Raw genomic sequence first — 18017 nt, 5'->3', positions numbered from 1 at the left:
AAAGTTATCCGCTTTTCAGACAACTGCACCACAGATGATATAGTGAAGGTCGCTCACAATCTTTTGGCCGACTCCAATTCATAATCTGTGTCACCCACAGGGGAGCAAGTGGGCATGTAGTTGATGTTTTTATTATGGCCGACATTGGAAGAAAACAAATCTCTGACTGTGAAGAATAAGAAGGGTGATTTACACAAAGACGGCCACGAAATGTCTACCTGAGAAACAACAAGATTTGGGAACTTCTGTCAGTATGGACTGACGGCGAAATCATCAGACAAATTCAATGAATGGCAAGAGACTCTGTTGTTTATGACCATATTAAGAACAGGCTCTATCACCACAGTGTAATTGGTCTAATGTCCTACCTCCTGCATGCTCTGCCTTTATCAAAACCAAAAGGAGCCCAGGAAGTATCGAAAACAAATGGAGCCCAGGAAGGGAGAATGCAACTGACACACAGAATCTCCTGTTGTGTGCTACATGTGAAAAAGGGAAACTCCAGACACATAATTCTCCTGAGATTGTCTGGAGTTCATGTGTGAAAATAGCTTCAGCAAAATGCTGCAAAATAGATTGTGGAGATAGAGGAAAGGGAGGAGAATACCTGCCATCTACACTACTCTTCAACGTACAGATAGACTGCTTTCGTCGCTTATTCTTTAACTGAGAGCTCATCTGCCTGTGTGATTGCACTTCAACTGACATTTCCATCTCAATTCTTCAATTACACTGATGATTCTGACAGTTTTTATTACTTGAACTTGAAGTGAATCTTCAACTTTATTCAGCACTTTCACTTCACATGATATTTCAACTTCATCCAATGCTTGCACGGAAACTTCTTTGAGCCCTTTCATTTTAATCGTCATTTCAACTTCTTATATAACTTCTTATATAACTTACTATAAACTGTATATACGGTACATACATATTTATAGTATTACATTTAAACTACTAAATTTGGACATACATGCCATAATAGGTCCTCATCCCTTTGATTGTAACTTACAACAGTGCAGGTAAATAAAAAAGCTGCACTGTGGAGGCTGCAGGCAGAAAGAGATGGAGAAAGGAGAAGCGTTGTAGACAGAGAGCCAATTGGAAAGGGACGTGGAGGTAATGTGTGTTTGCACTTATTGTGTATATGCCTGCGTACGTGCTTCATGTGCGCGCAGTGACACACACACACGCACACACAGAGAGAGAGAGAGGGAGCGAGGGAAAGAGAGAAAGAGAGAGAGAGAGAGAGAGAGAGAGAGAGAGAGAGAGAGAGAAACAGAGGGAGTGGGGGCCGTCCTTTTTACAGTGGACCTTTCACGCACAATATTTAGCATGACCCCCCCCTCCCTATACTCTGCGTGGGGATCAAGCCTCACTACTCCACAGCCTTCATGTCTGACAGCACAGAGGGGAGAAGGACACCGATTGACTGACTGACGGTTTTTCTGACTTTTTGTCGCACCGTGGAACTTTTTGTCCATGTCACCAGTAAACCTGAGCCAAGGACACCCATCAGCCTGTAGCAAAACTCTTTGCCTTTTCCACGGATTTATTTAACCAGACCGGGATTTGATGTAAGTGCAAATAACCGCTCCTTTCTCTCTCTGCTCTCTCTGTTTCGAACCTGCCTTTTTGTTCTTGTGCGTCTGGAATCTACCCAGCGCAATTTTAAATGTATGCGTAGAAGTTGACAAAGTCTAGCCGATTTGTAAAGCATGCAGGGGGCTTCATTAACTCTCTTCTAAGGTAGCCTACGATCTGCAGCTTCCCATAATTCCAGCAGCACTTAATTCATCGTGTTTAACGCTCAAGTACTTCCAAGAATGGATATGACTGGAAACATACATAAAGAGTCAAATCAGAGGAGCAGGGGTTTACTTTTCAGTGCGCATCCACGGAGCAGACAATTATTGCGGATGAGAGGCGACAAGTCAGGCAATGTATTCAAAGTGTGTATTGCATCTTCCATTCACACGTAATGATCACCGTAATTACGGATCACTCAAAGATCTTTAACTCTTAAATCAAAGAGCGAAATGTGCTCTGCGTAAAGGCCCGTATCCTCTGGGCCTCGTTCAATTTTAGTCTGATTACTAATATTCGTGCTGTGTTTTATTCAGTCAGCTCTTTGTGTGTCTGTGTGTGTGAGGAAAACGTAGAGAGTTTAGGAAACGGGAGAAGTCTGTTTCTCCTGCTAAATTGTCATGTTTGTAGCGTTTATAGCTTTTTGCTTTGCTTTGTTTTCTCAAAAATGCTAAGACTTCGCAGAGGCCGTTCTTGTGAAAATATTTGGGAGGTCAAAAATATTTGGGGATATGGAGGAAATTGATAGGTGGCAGGTGGCTGCAGAGGCCACAGGAGACCGCGGAGAGAAAAACAAAGCTGCCCCCCCCCCCAACAGACAGACAGACACACACACACACACACGCACAGACACACACGCGCGCGCACCATGAACACACTCATCCAACTTCTTACTTATGCTTATATTTGCATCCATATTGCAAACATTATAGATCATTTCAGATTTTTAAAGTTTTCATATAAAGTCTTTTCTTTCTAAACAGTAGTTTGACAATAATATATCTAATAATAATAATAATAATAATAATAATAATAATAATAATGATGATGCTAAAAGACTAATGACAACTACGACAACAACAACAGAAGTAATAGCAATAATAAAAATAACAATAATGAAATTATAGTTAAAATAATTATTAATATAATAGTAATCACCAACATCATCATCATAACATGAAATAAAACGGAGGGCTACTTAATAGCTTTTTCCGGAGCTTTCAGCAGCACCTGCCGTCTTCCTCGGCGGATGGATATATTGGAAATCTCTAGGCTATATTTGGTCAATGTTGATTTCAAAAATAATTCCTTGTTGTCCGGTGTCAGCCCGTTGTTAGACCGAGGCTGATCCACTGTGAAAGCTTGAAGCCATTCTGCATTAGCAGCTAATCAAATCAGAAATAAATACATGAATCAAATACCGTCATTGTGATAATAAAACTAGAAAAGTGAAATGAACAGCGGAGCCCGCCATGCAGCAGTTGTAATATTTAAGAATATAAAAAGGTGCGTACCCGTATTTCGGGGTTAAACCACGGTTCATTGAACTAATCCATGTACTTTCATTGTTTTTCCCGCGCTGGTATATCAAAGTGAAGGCAGATTTCCCTTTTAAGATCTGCTCCATGTTCGGGCCTTCACTTAATAGTCTCCTTTGCATGTGCTCCCGGCTCAGGACATATGAAAATAGCATTTGAATAATCGAAGTTTACGTTTGGCCTGGAGCTAGAATGGAAATATTTCTTTGAGTGGTGGTGGCCCGACCGTGCGCACCAGAGGCCAGAGTGAGGCCACAGCGCATCTGCAGTTTCAAGTATGTTGAAACAGCTTTATCTCACTGAACAAATAGAAACCACGTTAGTTTGTCAGCAGCGAAGAAATCAACCGCATTGCCCTTAACAGGTGGGAACTTGCATTTGACCGTAACTCCCAATATATGATTGAATCCCAGTACAACAAGGAGCTAACATGTGCTAAAACAAGAGAAAATATGCATCCGCATACATTTAACGCGTCAGCCGAGATCCTGGATTATAGGCTCTCACTGACTCACTTAATAGGCTGTTATCGCCATAACTTATGGATCCGTTAATAAAATCGACAATATCATTCACACTTCACTATCTTAAAATATGCTCCCCATATTTATAAGTGAAATCAATTTTCTATGTTAGATATGCTACTTTGTTATCATGGGGGCCAATAAAAAGACCCTAAATTATTCAAAAATTGAACAAATGTATTTTCAGACTTCACATTCTTCACATTTTAGATTCATATCTAAAAAAATTATTGAAATGGTGGAAAAATAATTTTGACAAAAAGATTTCTGACTTCACATTCATCTCTGCTCTGCTCCACTACAACACACACATTTACTAATATAACAGTTCAGTAAATGATGATTTACTAACATAACAGTTAAAATGAGGATGTACTAATATAACAGTTCAGTAAATGATGATTTACTAATATAACAGTTCAGTAAAATGATGATTTACTAATATAACAGTTCAGTAAAATGATGATTTACTAATATAACAGCTAAAATGATGATTTACTAATATAACAGTGAAGTAAAATGATGATTTACTAATATAACAGTTCAGTAAATGATGATTTACTAATATAACAGTTAAAATTATGATTTACTAATATAACAGTTAAAATCATGATTTACTAACATTACAGTGAAGTAAACAGTGATACTCTGTTGGCTGTTTAGGACAAATGAACAGGAAAGGTGAGAACAGGAAATGATTCACTGTGCAGTACTTTTTGAATGATATGCTGAACCTCTATGCAGTTTTGATTAATGGATGAAAAAAATAATGACCTGTGTGTCCTCCCCATCCTGACTCCAGATCTGCCGCCCTGGTTTCCTCTCTTAGTTATGCTACTTTGTGCCACATTTATAGACAGAGTCAGAATGAGTGAAATGTATTTTTGTGACCCTACCATAATACAGTGTTGATATGTAAAGGTTGTGTGTTGGTCACTGTAGTGTTGTGTAGCCAGCTCTCCCTGCCTCTCCGCGCGCGTGTGCGTGTGTGTGTGTGTGTGTGTGTGTGTGTGTGTGTGTGTGTGTGTGTGTGTGTGTGTGTGTGTGTGTGTGTGTGTGTGTGTGTGTGTGTGTGTGTGTGAGAGAGAGAGAGAGAGTGTGGAGCAGCTCCTGTGCAGGCCTCACTCCCTCAATCATATGCAAATATGTGTTATAGGAGTGCACAAATTAACATCTACAAACATTGGACTGAAATTCCATCTGTCGTGTCTTCGAGGAGGCCCTTAATAAGTTCTCAGACAGCAAAGTGACACACATCTTAATCAACTCTTAATCCCGAGAATTAATTCTCCACGCGTTTATGAATAATTCCCGTGGAAATGCAAGCAGTCTGCCGCGCGCACCGCCAGATGGACCCGGCAAAAAAGAGAGATGATTTTTGCTTATTCTTTTTTTCATTATTATCACCAGATATATATTTTAATGAGATCGGTGTCACCGGGTGGCTGCTTATGCAGAGCGGAGAGTCACCCCTCTGTTTCTGCGTCCGTTTGTGAACAGGAGGCCTCAGCGGCAAAGAGCAAACACACCGAGCACCGTTCTACCGAAGCGCAGAGCGGCGGGCAGCATGTCAGAGGCTGCTGCGGGGCCACAAGTGCTCCAGGAAATACACGGGACCTTCTGATATTCTCTGTTGTCGATGAAGAGGAGGGTTAGAGCTCAACCACATCAGCTCAGGGCTCTTTTAGTTTTTCATGAACTTCAGTCAGGAGTGAGCTCACACTGGGATGAAGGGCTGCGGATCTGTATTTATTTACCTGTATCCAACTCACACCATGTCACCATAAATCACAACTTCATAGAGGTTCACCATATAATTCAAAAAGTACTGCACAGTGAATCATTTCCTGTTCTTACCGTTCTTGTTTATTTGTCCTAAACAGACAACAGAGTATCACTGTTTACTTCACTGTAATATTAGTAAATCATCATTTTAACTGTTATATTAGTAAATCATCATTTTACTGAACTATTATATTAGTAAATCATAATTTTACTGAACTTATATATTAGTAAATCATAGTTTTACTGAACTTTTAGATTAGTAAATCATAATTTTAACTGTTATATTAGTAAATCCTAATTTTACTTCCCTGTTATATTAGTAAATCATCATAATTTTAACTGTTGTATTAGTAAATCATCATTTTATTTAACTGTTATATTAGTAAATCATCATTTTATTGAACTGTTATATTAGTAAATCATCATTTACTGAACTGTTATATTAGTAAATCATCATTTAATGAACTGTTATATTAGTAAATCATCATTTTACTGAACTGTTATATTAGTAAATCATCATTTACTGAACTATTATATTAGTAAATCATCATTTTATTGAACTGTTATATTAGTAAATCATCATTTACTGAACTGTTATATTAGTAAATCATCATTTAATGAACTGTTATATTAGTAAATCATCATTTTACTGAACTGTTATATTAGTAAATCATCATTTTATTTAACTGTTATATTAGTAAATCATCATTTTATTTAACTGTTATATTAGTAAATCATCATTTTACTGAACTGTTATATTAGTAAATCATCATTTTAACTGTTATATTAGTAAATCATCATTTACTGAACTGTTATATTAGTAAATCATCATTTTAACTGTTATATTAGTAAATCATCATTTAATGAACTGTTATATTAGTAAATCATAATTTAATGGACTGTTATATTAGTAAATCATCATTTACTGAACTGTTATATTAGTAAATCATAATTTACTGAACTTTTATATTAGTAAATCATCATTTTAACTGTTACATTAGTAAATCATAATTTTACTGAACTGTTATATTATTAAATCATCATTTTAACTGTTATATTAGTAAATCATCATTTACTGAACTGTTATATTAGTAAATCATCATTTTACTGAACTGTTGTATCAGTAAATCATGTTTTAAGGGTCTCTGTGTGTTGTAGTGGAGCAGAGCAGAGATGAACGTGGTGGCAGAAATATACACATAACATTATTTTTTAAATTTCACCATTTAAATCATTTTTTTAGTGAGTTTAGTTTTATGTGAATCTAAGATGTGAAGAATGTGAAATCTGAAAATACATTTGTTCATTTTTGAATAATTTAGGGTCTTTTTATTGGGGGGGGGGCTCTGGAAATATAATAAATATTGTGTGTGTGTGTGTGTGTGTGTGTCTTTGTGTGTGTGTGTGTGTGTGTGTGTGTGTGTGTGTGTGTGTGTGTGTGTGTGTGTGTGTGTGTGTGTGTGTGTGTGTGTGTGTGCGTGTGTGTGTGTGTGTTTGTGTGTGTGTGGGGGGAGGTGTACTGACACCTTGTTCTGGATGAAATGGCTGGCTTGCATCACCTGCATGCCCTTCGCTGCCAAGCCGGCCTCTCAGCACCACAATGACACCAGGCCGTCTGTCCATCCATCACTGATATAGCCTTGCAGAATGGCTCACATTTAGAATTCTGTGGACCTGGCTAATACTAGACCTGGGCTCTGCACTCACAAAGGGGCAGCTGCTGCTCTGTCAGGCATGCTCCCTGACTGAACTGTTCCAAAAGACAGTGGGACCTGTTTCTGAAGTCAATCACCTCAACACACACATATACAGCAAAGGTAACGCTGCGTCAAACAATACATGTCCTGATTTAATTTGATAGAGTTGAACATATAAGCTGCTTGTGGGCCAACTTCATCTCTTGTTTCTGTACATTGGCTTTAGCTCGCCAAATGACAGAAAACAGTTTGACCTCTCTCGAAAGAAGTCAAAAAATGTATGATGGTTGGCTATGTTTGCCACATAAGTCATTTTGCTGTAACATTTGATCTGGACAGGTTCTGACCATGGTGCTCCAGCTCTGTCAGATGAGGCTCCCCCAAATATCACATCAGGGTTGTTCGAAAAAGATACACAAATTGAGACAAATGTAACATCAACTATTCTCAGTCAACTATGCAAAACTACTTACAGAAAAGCAAACAAATGAACTTCAATTGAAATAAAAGGTCACATTTTCACTTTTAAAATGCAAAAACAGGCAGATAATCTGCTGTTATTAATGTCATTATTAATGTCAATGTTATTAATCTGCTGATCACACTGTCCTTTTGGCCGTGGCCAAAACCGGTTTTTCAGCTAAAGTCTAGTACCTTTAAGTAGTGTGAGCGCACCCGCTCCGCGCTCAACTGGGGCCAGCTGGGCCGCCACGGCCCGCTTGAAAGAGGTGGGCTTTAGCGGAGCCGTTTGCACATGTACGAGCACGAGCGTGCGCACGTGTACGAGCACGAGCCCTACGGCAGTAGCGTTATGTCCGCCTGTTCGGACATGTAAATAGAAGGACGGACCATGCGCGGACATTTAACAACAACAACAATGGCGGTGAAAGGTTCACGTTGGTGTGATGCGGAGGTGGAGTGTTTACTGCAGATTTGGTCGGGTGAAAATATTCAAAAACAGTCGACAAGACGCACAAAAACTCCGAGGTCTATGGAAAGATTTGTAAACAAAGCCACACACACGCGATCAATGCGTGTGACGTGTTACGGCGTGATGGCGTATGGACAGCAAGAAGCATTGGCCGAGGCCCAGGTAGTGTGAGTACAAACGGGGCTGGGGCGCGGGGGGGAGAGGGAGGGGGGACAAGTACCCTAAAGTCCGGGTCGTGGTCCGGGAGGACAGTGTGATCACGCCCGTCATTCAATGAAACAAAAAAAGAACAAAAAGAAACAATGTTTGTGTAATCATGAACAAGAGTAAAAGGGATCTCTCTGACCCACAAATCCATATCAGTGGCTCATTAATCCAAAGCCACAATACAGGTGCAGTGTCCTTACCGAAGTCATCTCTCGACTGGGAGACTTGACCTCTTCCTCAGTCTCACATCTTGTTTCCCAGGGATGCAGGGAAGGCCTCTGTCCGACAGCAGAATACCTATTTTCCTGTCTCCTAATCTTTAATGAAACACTCTGATCATTCTCACGGATGCGAAACAGAAAACAGATGCAAGTCTTTCTTTAAAGTCTCTGGTGTTAGTAGTGACAAACATGAAAAGTGTGTCAGGCAGCATTTTGAAGGGTTGAGCTGGTGTTTGTCTGGCCAAAATGAGACGGCATATGTGTTTGATGGAGGGAAATGTTGACTCACCTCTCAGATGTCACAGATATTCAGCGGTAAGAAGGTGCTAAACCTTTAATCAGAATATGCAGGTTGGCTTTAGTGCAGCATTTTGGTCCTCTATCACAGTGACTGACACAATGTTAAGTGAGGCTGAGGAAGAGTTTAGGAGAAATCTAATGACTTAAAGTGATGACATTTCTGTGTGCCTAATTAAAATCATTGTAGTCATATGGAGCTCCGTGGGAGCAAAAGGACAAAGCAAGCTCTATTTGATGTGTTTCTCTGACTTTTCAAATAAGTGGATAATGAAGTCTGAAACCCCTTTAAAATCAGGACTTTTCATATCTGCTGTTTAACAATGGCTCTTTAGTGATGTTCTCAATTTAGTTTTATGATCCTTGTGTGTCTTTATAGCCTGCTAAACACTGAGGTCCCGTCCTCAGTATTTCATTGTTTGACGCCATGCCCCGCTCTGTTCTCCGCCTCCCCTCAGGCTTCACATTTAACCTCTGCAGCAGCAGTCACATGTGACTGCCACACAAAGGACTGGCATGGTGGCAAACAGAGCGCAGGGAAACACGCAGGAGGAGCTTGTGAGGGGGAGTGACGGAAACACCTTCCCCCTGAAAAGCTACATTTGCTGCTTCTAGAGCTCATATAACAGGAGTGCACTGTGACTACACACAGAGGCTGGCAACAGGGCTGGTTGAACCCGGCTCAAAATCACTGTTTGATATTCAGGGATGAGGTTTGTCGCCTTTTTAAATCTTTGATGACATGGATTCACTGTAGTCTACAGCGGCCTTCAGAATTTCCTCTAAACCTGTAAACTTTAGATTTATGTCCTGGGAAATGCAACGTAAATAGAAAAGGAGGGTAAAGAGTAACACCCCACTGAGGTTAGGTGGACTGAGGCTTTATCCCTTTATTCCTCTGTGGAAATACCATTTTCAATGTTTAAAATGAAGCTGATGTTGATACTGGTGTTTTAAATTTTCTGTTTAAGTTTTTTGTAGTTATTTACTCCCCCCTTTGTGCCAGAGAAACAAAATAAATCAAAAATAACAATAATAATAAAAACTGTTATAAAGTAATTCAGCCCATCATTATGCTATTTTTAAAGGTGCAAAAATTCAATCATACAAACATCATTTAATATGACCTTCTTTGACAAGAAAAAAAAGGGATTCAAAAGGCTTTCTTTCCTTTTAACACAACAGAAAAGAAAAGAAAATAGATGCAACACAGCGGAAAAACATCATCTTATTTGACGATGGCAGTCGACCATGAATATCGATATAAGCCGATGTTCAGTTGGTAAAGGTATGACATGTCGTTTCTTTTGCGGTCCCTGAAGTCAGACACTTTGTCAGCTGAATAAGTCAAAGTCAGCTTTTTTGTCAATTCTGCAATATGTGCCAGACATACAGAGGAATGGAAAATACGTTTCTCTTCGACCCACGGTGCAATCGCACAAAATATATACAATAAAAAATCAAATTAATTCTAAATAGTGCAAGAGAAATAGAAAAAAAATGAATAGTGCAAAGAAATAGAAAAACAGGAGATGAAAAATGTGCAATGCAATGGACATTCTGTACTATATGAATATCAATGCCTTTAATTGAAACAACAATTAAAGGCATTGATGAGGTGGAAAGTAACCCGTGCTGTTCCTGATGGGGGGTCAAAGTCCAGAGTTCTTGGGGCAGAGGGGAGGGAGGGTGTTGAGCTTCCTTGCAGTCTGGTGGATGAAGCTGTTGTCCAGTCTGGTGGTACAGGCTTGGAGGCTCCTGTACCTTCTCCCAAATGGCAGGAGGCTGAAGAGGCTGTGTGAGGGGATGCTGGGGGCACCCACAATGCTGGGTGCTTTGCGGGTGAGGCAGGTTCCATTAATGTCCAGGGGTGAGTGAGGACTTGACTTAATGTCACAGGTAGAAACATTAAGTATGAGGTAATTACTTTTTATATTTTAGGATCAAATGTGAAGTGTAAGACAAAATATTAAAGTGGATTATCCCAAAGCGCTCTCTCTTAAACGAAGGCTACCACAGCCCACATTTCCAAGGTGTTAACAGCTCTCAGATAAATAAACCAGCAGCTATTTTTAAGCTCTATTGAGCAACACTTCTACCACCCTAGCTAGAATTTGGCTTGGAAATGTCATCGCGTATTTCACAGCAATAACTCTATTGCTCTCCCCATGTAGCCCAAAATAGAGGCGATTCAGGGCAGCTCTCGTTATAGCTGCTTATGTCAGGCTCATATAAAGGGATCAGGATTACAACCACAACCAGGGCTGATGGAAAGATCAAAGAGAAAATAGAAACAGAACGTAAGGCAGAATGAAACAAATAGACACAAACCCACACCACACGAAGTACACTGATTTAATTAAACATTCACTAATATAACAGTTCATTAAATGATGATTTACTAATATAACAGTTAAAATGATGATTTACTAATATAACAGTTCATTAAATGATGATTTACTAATATAACAGTTAAAATAATGATTTACTAATATAACAGTTCAGTAAAATGATGATTTACTAATATAACAGTTAAGTAAAATGATGATTTACTAATAAAACAGTTAAGTAAAATGATGATTTACTAATAAAACAGTTAAGTAAAATGATGATTTACTTATATAACAGTTCAGTAAAATGATGATTTACTAATATAACAGTTAAGTAAAATGATGATTTACTTATATAACAGTTAAATATAGGATGATTTACTAATATAACAGTTCAGTAAATTGAAATAATTTAATTTCCAGTACTTTTTGAATGATATGATGAACCTCAATGAAGTTGTGATTTATGGTGACATGGTGTGAGCTGCATACAGGTAAAAAAAAAAAACACTTCACTTTTGTATCTGTTCAAGTTAGTATGGAAGCTTTGGGCAAGGCAAAATCAAAATGAAACTTTTAACTGGAATCATATCGAAAACACAACACGATGATGTAAACATGACGCACATATAATTGCAGCGGTGACAGGAGAGTTAAAGTTAGGTAGGGATTTTCTGCTCATGATTCAATTAGGATATCAATACAAACTGTCTCATAATTCATATAAATATCATATATATATATATGTGTGTGTGTGTGCCCATTTAAGACAAAAACACCATTTACGTCCGTCAACGATGGTGATAAAGAGCTGCACTCAACTGTGAGTGTCATTGTGGAGGAGGATGAAGCCTGACGGGTCTGTCTCTCTCTCTCTGTGTGTGCGTGCGTGTGTGTGTGTGTGAGTGTGTGTGTGTGTGTGTGTGTGTGTGTGTGTGTGTGTGTGTGTGTGTGCGTCTGCAGAACCTGGTTATGGATTTTAACCTGCTGACGGACAGTGAAGCCCGCAGCCCGGCGCTGTCGCTCTCCGACTCCGGGACCCCGCAGCACGACCAGGGATGTAAAGGCCAGGACAACAGCGGTCAGTCTACACTGCACTGTGATGCGTCTGCATATCTGTGTGTGTGTGTGTGTGTGTGTGTGTGTGTGTGTGTGTGTGTGTGTGTGTGTGTGTGTGTGTGTGTGTGTGTGTGTGTGTGTGTGTGTGTGTGTGTGTGTGTGTGTGTGTGTGTGTGTGTGTGTGTGTGTGTGTGTGTGTGTGAGTATATGTGTGCGTGTGTGTGTGCGTGTGTTTGTGAATGTGTGTGTATGCGTGCATTTGTGTGAGTGTGTGTGTGTGTGTGTGTGTGCGCGCGCGGGGAGCTCTCCCAGTGCGTCCCTGGATCAAACCAACAGGATCCTGAACATGAAAAATGCTCAAAATTATGACTTTTATGGATACATATTCCGTGCACGCAGAAACTTGCAGACTTCTATGCAATAGGAAAGACATTTTAAATGATAATAATGATGATAATAATAATAATAATAATAATAATAATAATTGGCCGAACAATAATCGAGAGAAGCCTGCATGCGTACTTCTGCACAGTCGCTTGAATAAATGATGGCTGCAGATTGGTTCCAGAACAAACATCCATAATGATGTTTCAATAGCAGCCTGTGTGTCCTTAGTGCGTGTGCATGCTGGGTCACAGCGAGCTACCAGAAGACAATCATTCCACCAATCCACCGATTACTCCACGTGTTCAGCTCGAGCATTGTTTAGTCAGAACCAGTTGGTAAAAATTAAAGTATGTTCTGAACTACGCAGGTTTTGAGCTTGTAAACGGCTTTAGAGAATCATAAAGGTCAGTCTGAAGGGGGAAGAAGAATTCTAGAGACATTTCTAAATCAAGATTTAATATTTAATATAATATCTATAATGTAGTGTTAAATGACAAATAATCATCTGTATGGATTTTCTCAGCTCACTCTCTAACTTCTCCATACAGTGGATAACATCTCAACCCACCCAGCTATCTCTATTGTGGGGTGTGTGTGTGCACTCGCTGCATCAGTCTTCTTAAGGAGGACTCATGGAGCTAATTTAGACCTGAAGGATTTAGTCTTAAGTCAAACTTATTATTTGCAATTCTATTACTGTGTATAGTGCCAAATCTTAACAAAAGTTATCTCAGGACACTTTCCATATAGAGTCGGTCCAGATCCCATTCTGTGACTGATTTATGATTACAGAGACCCAACAAACACTTAGCTGTCTGTAAACCCTTTCTCCAATGGGGCCTAGTGCTTTGTTATACATTTCAGATTGATGACATGAAAAAGGTCTCAGATGGACAGAGGAACTTTATCTCATTTGTTTTGCATTGATACATGGAAGGAAAATCTGCTGATGAGGTAAAACTATTCTATATAATGAAATACAAAATTTTCACTAAATCTAAATTTAATATACACATTTTTTTGATCAAATCTATTATTCCACAATAAAAGCCTCATATCATGGAATGTGTGTACTGTTCAATAAAACGATGATTTAAATTAAATAAAGAAATGTTCCTCAAATGGTGGGTATTTTAAAAGATAATTTCCTTATTTTGAGACTTAAAATGTTTAAATTGTATTAGTTTTAGTTCAGCAAAAGGTGAATAAGGTACATTGTTTAACGAACAGATACACAATTACACCCCCTGCAAATTATTGACATTAAGACAAATGTTTTTTGTATTACAAGTTTTCTGAAATGTCATGTTTAAATATGCAAATTAGATATCTAATCTAAAAAAAAATCTTTTTCATGTTTCATGTTTCATTTTCTCAACTTATTAGAGTCAAAGGTTGTTTTTTTTTTTTTACAGATATCTCTTTTTATCACTTCATAAATCAGAAATGACTAAAGCCTAATTTGTATTTATTTGTTTTCATCCTGTGCAGAAAATTAAAAAAAATAAAGTCGGGTGGCATTTAGAATTGTTCCCCAGTTGATACCAAGTCAAATTTTATGCAAATAAATATTTCCAGAACAGAAATGTGAACATTGGATGAATCCAGGTTCAAAATTCTTGTTTTTCATTTTGTTGACTAATAAGAGTTAAAGGTTTTTAGAGAGATCTCTTTTTATCACGTCATTAATCAGAACGTACAGCCATAAAACAAAAACAAAAAATCTAAATTTCTTCATGCTTTTAGGTATACAATGTTGTATAAATCAGGCTCTGAATGAGAAAAAAACAAATTTGGAGAAAACAGCCTTTAAAGATATGATCGTAAAAGTCATATATGTTCCAACACACTACAGGTGAAAAGGGTAACATTTTTATTTTACAGATATCACAGTGAATATTACCCAGCTGATTACTCACATTATGACAAGATTTGTGAAATGTTGCATTTAAATATGCAAGTAAGGCATTATCTCAAGCTACCTTGGTGAATTTAGGAAAAGTAAAAAAAGATTTTCTTTCCACCAGTGTGAAAGAAGACATGTCAAGGGAGATACAGATAAAAAAAAGGATGTTTTGCCTGCAGTGTTTCCCTAAAAGGGTTCAGCAGTGTAGGAATATTAGCTTCCGTTTTATTTCTGCGTGAACGGTGGTATTGGGCGACTCCTGGCCTCAGTATTTGTACGAGCCTGAAGACCCAGGACTAGGTGGAGCAAATTCCAGCAAATAGTCATGTCCTGGTGACTGCAAAATGGCTTACGAATGTGTGCTCCAATACTGAGAATACAGTTCTTACAGTTGGTTGTAGGACTGGGTTATACCGAAGTATTAGCTGCCACGCAGACAAGTGTCTCACACGCATGAGACCTGAGTGTCTCTCTTCATAATAATCTGTCTTTCTGCAGCTTCTGTAAAAAATGAGTTTGATTTTACCCTGGAAAGAAACTTTGTCAGACTGCTTTTAATAGCTGTGACCTGCATGAGATGTGATATTTCAGCCATTCTGTCATGAGAACTCACTATTTCTCTGAATATGTTCTGAATTCCACTGTTTTCCCATGTTGAAAAGTGATTTCCTTAAAAGCCTCTTGAGGTTCTTTTCCAGATTAAAGCTCTCTGAGAAGCTGACCTGGAACAGCTCTGTCATGCCGGCACATTATCAGTCCCATTGCTCCTATTGTTGGTCAATGTGCCACTATAAAAAGGGCTGCCCTTTCCTCAGTATTGTGTTATAGACTTTGGCCTTAAGTGACAGCTTACCCAGTGTCAGTTTACTGCCAGATAACAGCCTCAGCCCTGCTCTTATTGGTTTTGCCAGCAGCCCTGTGGAGCCTCTTTTTAAACCCTACTGATCATTTTGAACTACTCCAAGAGCTAAGCCCTCGCCAAACAGAGCCCAACTTGCCCCAGTCACAAAAGCCTTATCTGCAGGATTAGGTGGCCAACTAATTTCACTTCTTTCTGTGAGGTCCTCAAATTGCGGGAGTCAGATCTGGCAGAGAGAAGCCGTGACAGACATAACATGGATGTGTGGTCCTTTAAACTCCCTGTGCAGGGGGCCAAATGCAATCACTCACTACTCCTGCAGATCTTTGAATGTAATGCAGTGTTTGGAATCAGTCTCTCTTGGCAATGTCACACTCATGCTCGTCATTTTCCAGCCTGTGGGATGAAGGGATTTCAGATGATGTTATCCAGTCACTTTCAGCAGGGAGTGATGCAGGTTTTACAGATACAGTGTGTTGGATTTGTTACTGTTGATAGTATAAAGAATTCATCCAATTCCGACCTACAGGAGCAAGAGCAGATTGATCTGCAAAAGAGCTCTGCTTTTACATGATTCTTGGCTCCATTTTAGAGTTGTTCTGAGACTCAGGGTTTTTTTTTTAAATGCAGTGCATTACTTTCACCATATTCTACTGGTAACATTTACTTGACAGGTTATCCTAATAATTCCCTAGAAAGAACTGATTACTGGTAGATGTAATTTCTTAATTCTGCTACTAATTATAGGGAGAATGAGAACAGTATTGGTGAATGTCCTTTTCTATACCACGAACTCCAGCTAATGTCTAACCTTTTACTCAAACACAGAATGGAAAGTTCAAAATCAAAAGTCACAGTATAGAGTTTAGAAAAAAAAGAATCCAGTTATGAGGAACTATTAAAATTCATTACTGTACATACTAATTTCCAGTTGTTAAAGGGAGACAACTCAATTAAATTTTAAGATGTTGGGCTTTCTTTACCCCTTGACATGTCTTCTTCCAGACTGGGGGAAAGAAAACATCTTTTTTTACTTCACTTTGCCTGTTTGTGTCTGCATATTTCTCCTAAATTCACCAAAGTAAGCTTGAGATAATGTCTTATTTGCATACATGAACACAACATTTCAGAAAATTTTTAATACAAAAATATTATAGTCTTAGAGTCAATCAATCAATTGGGGAAGTTTCATGGTGACATCTACTAGGAAACATGTCTACCCTATTTCCCTGTAGTGTATCAAAATGTATGGAGTTGAACAATATGTACTGTATCTTTAAAGGCTGTTTTCTCAAAATTCGTTTTTCTTTTCATCATTCTGAGCCAGAAATCTCCACAGCAGCACTTACACACACAAAACTACCCAGTTACATTTCTATCTGTATTCTGAAGGTTTTTAACAGAGGCATTTGTTCCGATATCATTCAGAGCCTGATTTATACAACATTCTATTCCTAAAAGCATGAAGAAATTTAGATTTTTTTTGTTTTATGGCTGTACGTTCTGATTAATGACATGATAAAAAGAGATATCTGTAAAAACCTTTGAGTCTCTATTCAACTTGGGAACAATTCTAAACTCCACCTGACTTTATGTATTTAACTTTCTGCACAGGGGGAAAACAACTAAATACAAATTACCGTAGTTAAGTAAAAATGTTGAGGTGTTGAGGCTTTAGTTCTTCCATTTAATACTTATTTCTACTCCACTACATTTCAGAGTGAAATACTGACAGCAATAACTATATTTACTCTGCAGATGAAGAGTTTACTAACCAAACATTGTGATAAATGAAAAAATGATGATTTGATCAAACCACCCAGCATTATAAAAAAAAGTGTTCAAATGAGCTCCACTTTGACCAGCAATGCCATCAAAATGCTGCTTACTTCAGTTCTCAGATTCGTTATGTATCTGCATGTAACAACTAATCATTTCCTTGTTCTCACAAACTCAAATGATTGTGCAGTTTACCGTCTTATAACACTACTTTCTCTATAAAATACATTACATTACATTCTGTAGACCTTTCACAAAAAAATAACAGTAAGAGAAACTGTACTTTAAACAACACATATAACAGACAGCTCACACCTTTTAAATGTGACGTTAGTGTTTTAATTACAATTTTGGGTCACTGGGGAGACATGGATTACCAACAGGACAAACCTACTAACAGCCTGAGGGCTACAGGTTAATTGAATTAGCTTGTTAATGCTGTGTGCATCACTAAAGGCTATAGGAAAGCAATGGGATAACACCTGCCTTATTTCCTACTCTTGAGGAGGAGCCCTTTAAGGCCCTCTAAGGGCTGGATGTATTTTGTTTACATGGGTATACAGGTGCGAGGGTCCATAGGTGCACACAGGTAGGCTTAAGGCTAATAACCCCTCATTTGCAATATTTCGTTTAGTGGAAATTTATAAAATATATATAATTTCAGTTATTGACTTGTTTATTTCATTCGCATTTTCAATTCATATATTTCCACTTACAGTTTTTTTGCATCCTCATCATTCTCAAAACACTATGTGAAACATTACACATGTATTGCTATAATCACATTTTTATATGACCCACTGATGCATTGAATTGTTCTCATTGATATACATGTATGTATGTATGTAACATGTTATTCATGTTCCTCTCTCACCTATAGCTGCACCTCCCATTGTCCTATATAAAATCC

General features: G+C 38.3%; 1 protein-coding gene across 1 annotated transcript in view; it reads left to right on the top strand.

The window, feature by feature from the left end:
* The first annotated feature begins 1436 nt into the window (after window positions 1-1436).
* Window positions 1437-18017, top strand: part of pitx3 (paired-like homeodomain 3) — a 33745-nt gene continuing 17164 nt past the window's right edge. Inside the window, exons 1-2 of the mRNA XM_083923324.1 lie at window positions 1437-1577; window positions 12081-12198. Of these exons, the coding sequence (XP_083779450.1) occupies window positions 12090-12198 (109 nt within the window). The 5' untranslated portion in view covers window positions 1437-1577; window positions 12081-12089. The remainder of the gene's footprint in view (window positions 1578-12080; window positions 12199-18017) is intronic.

This window comes from Echiichthys vipera, assembly GCF_963691815.1.
Source record: "Echiichthys vipera genome assembly, chromosome: 11".
In the NCBI taxonomy this organism is placed as follows: domain Eukaryota; kingdom Metazoa; phylum Chordata; class Actinopteri; order Perciformes; family Trachinidae; genus Echiichthys; species Echiichthys vipera.
The sequence above is the reverse complement of the archived record's forward strand: the minus strand, read 5'-3'. Positions and strand labels throughout refer to the sequence as shown.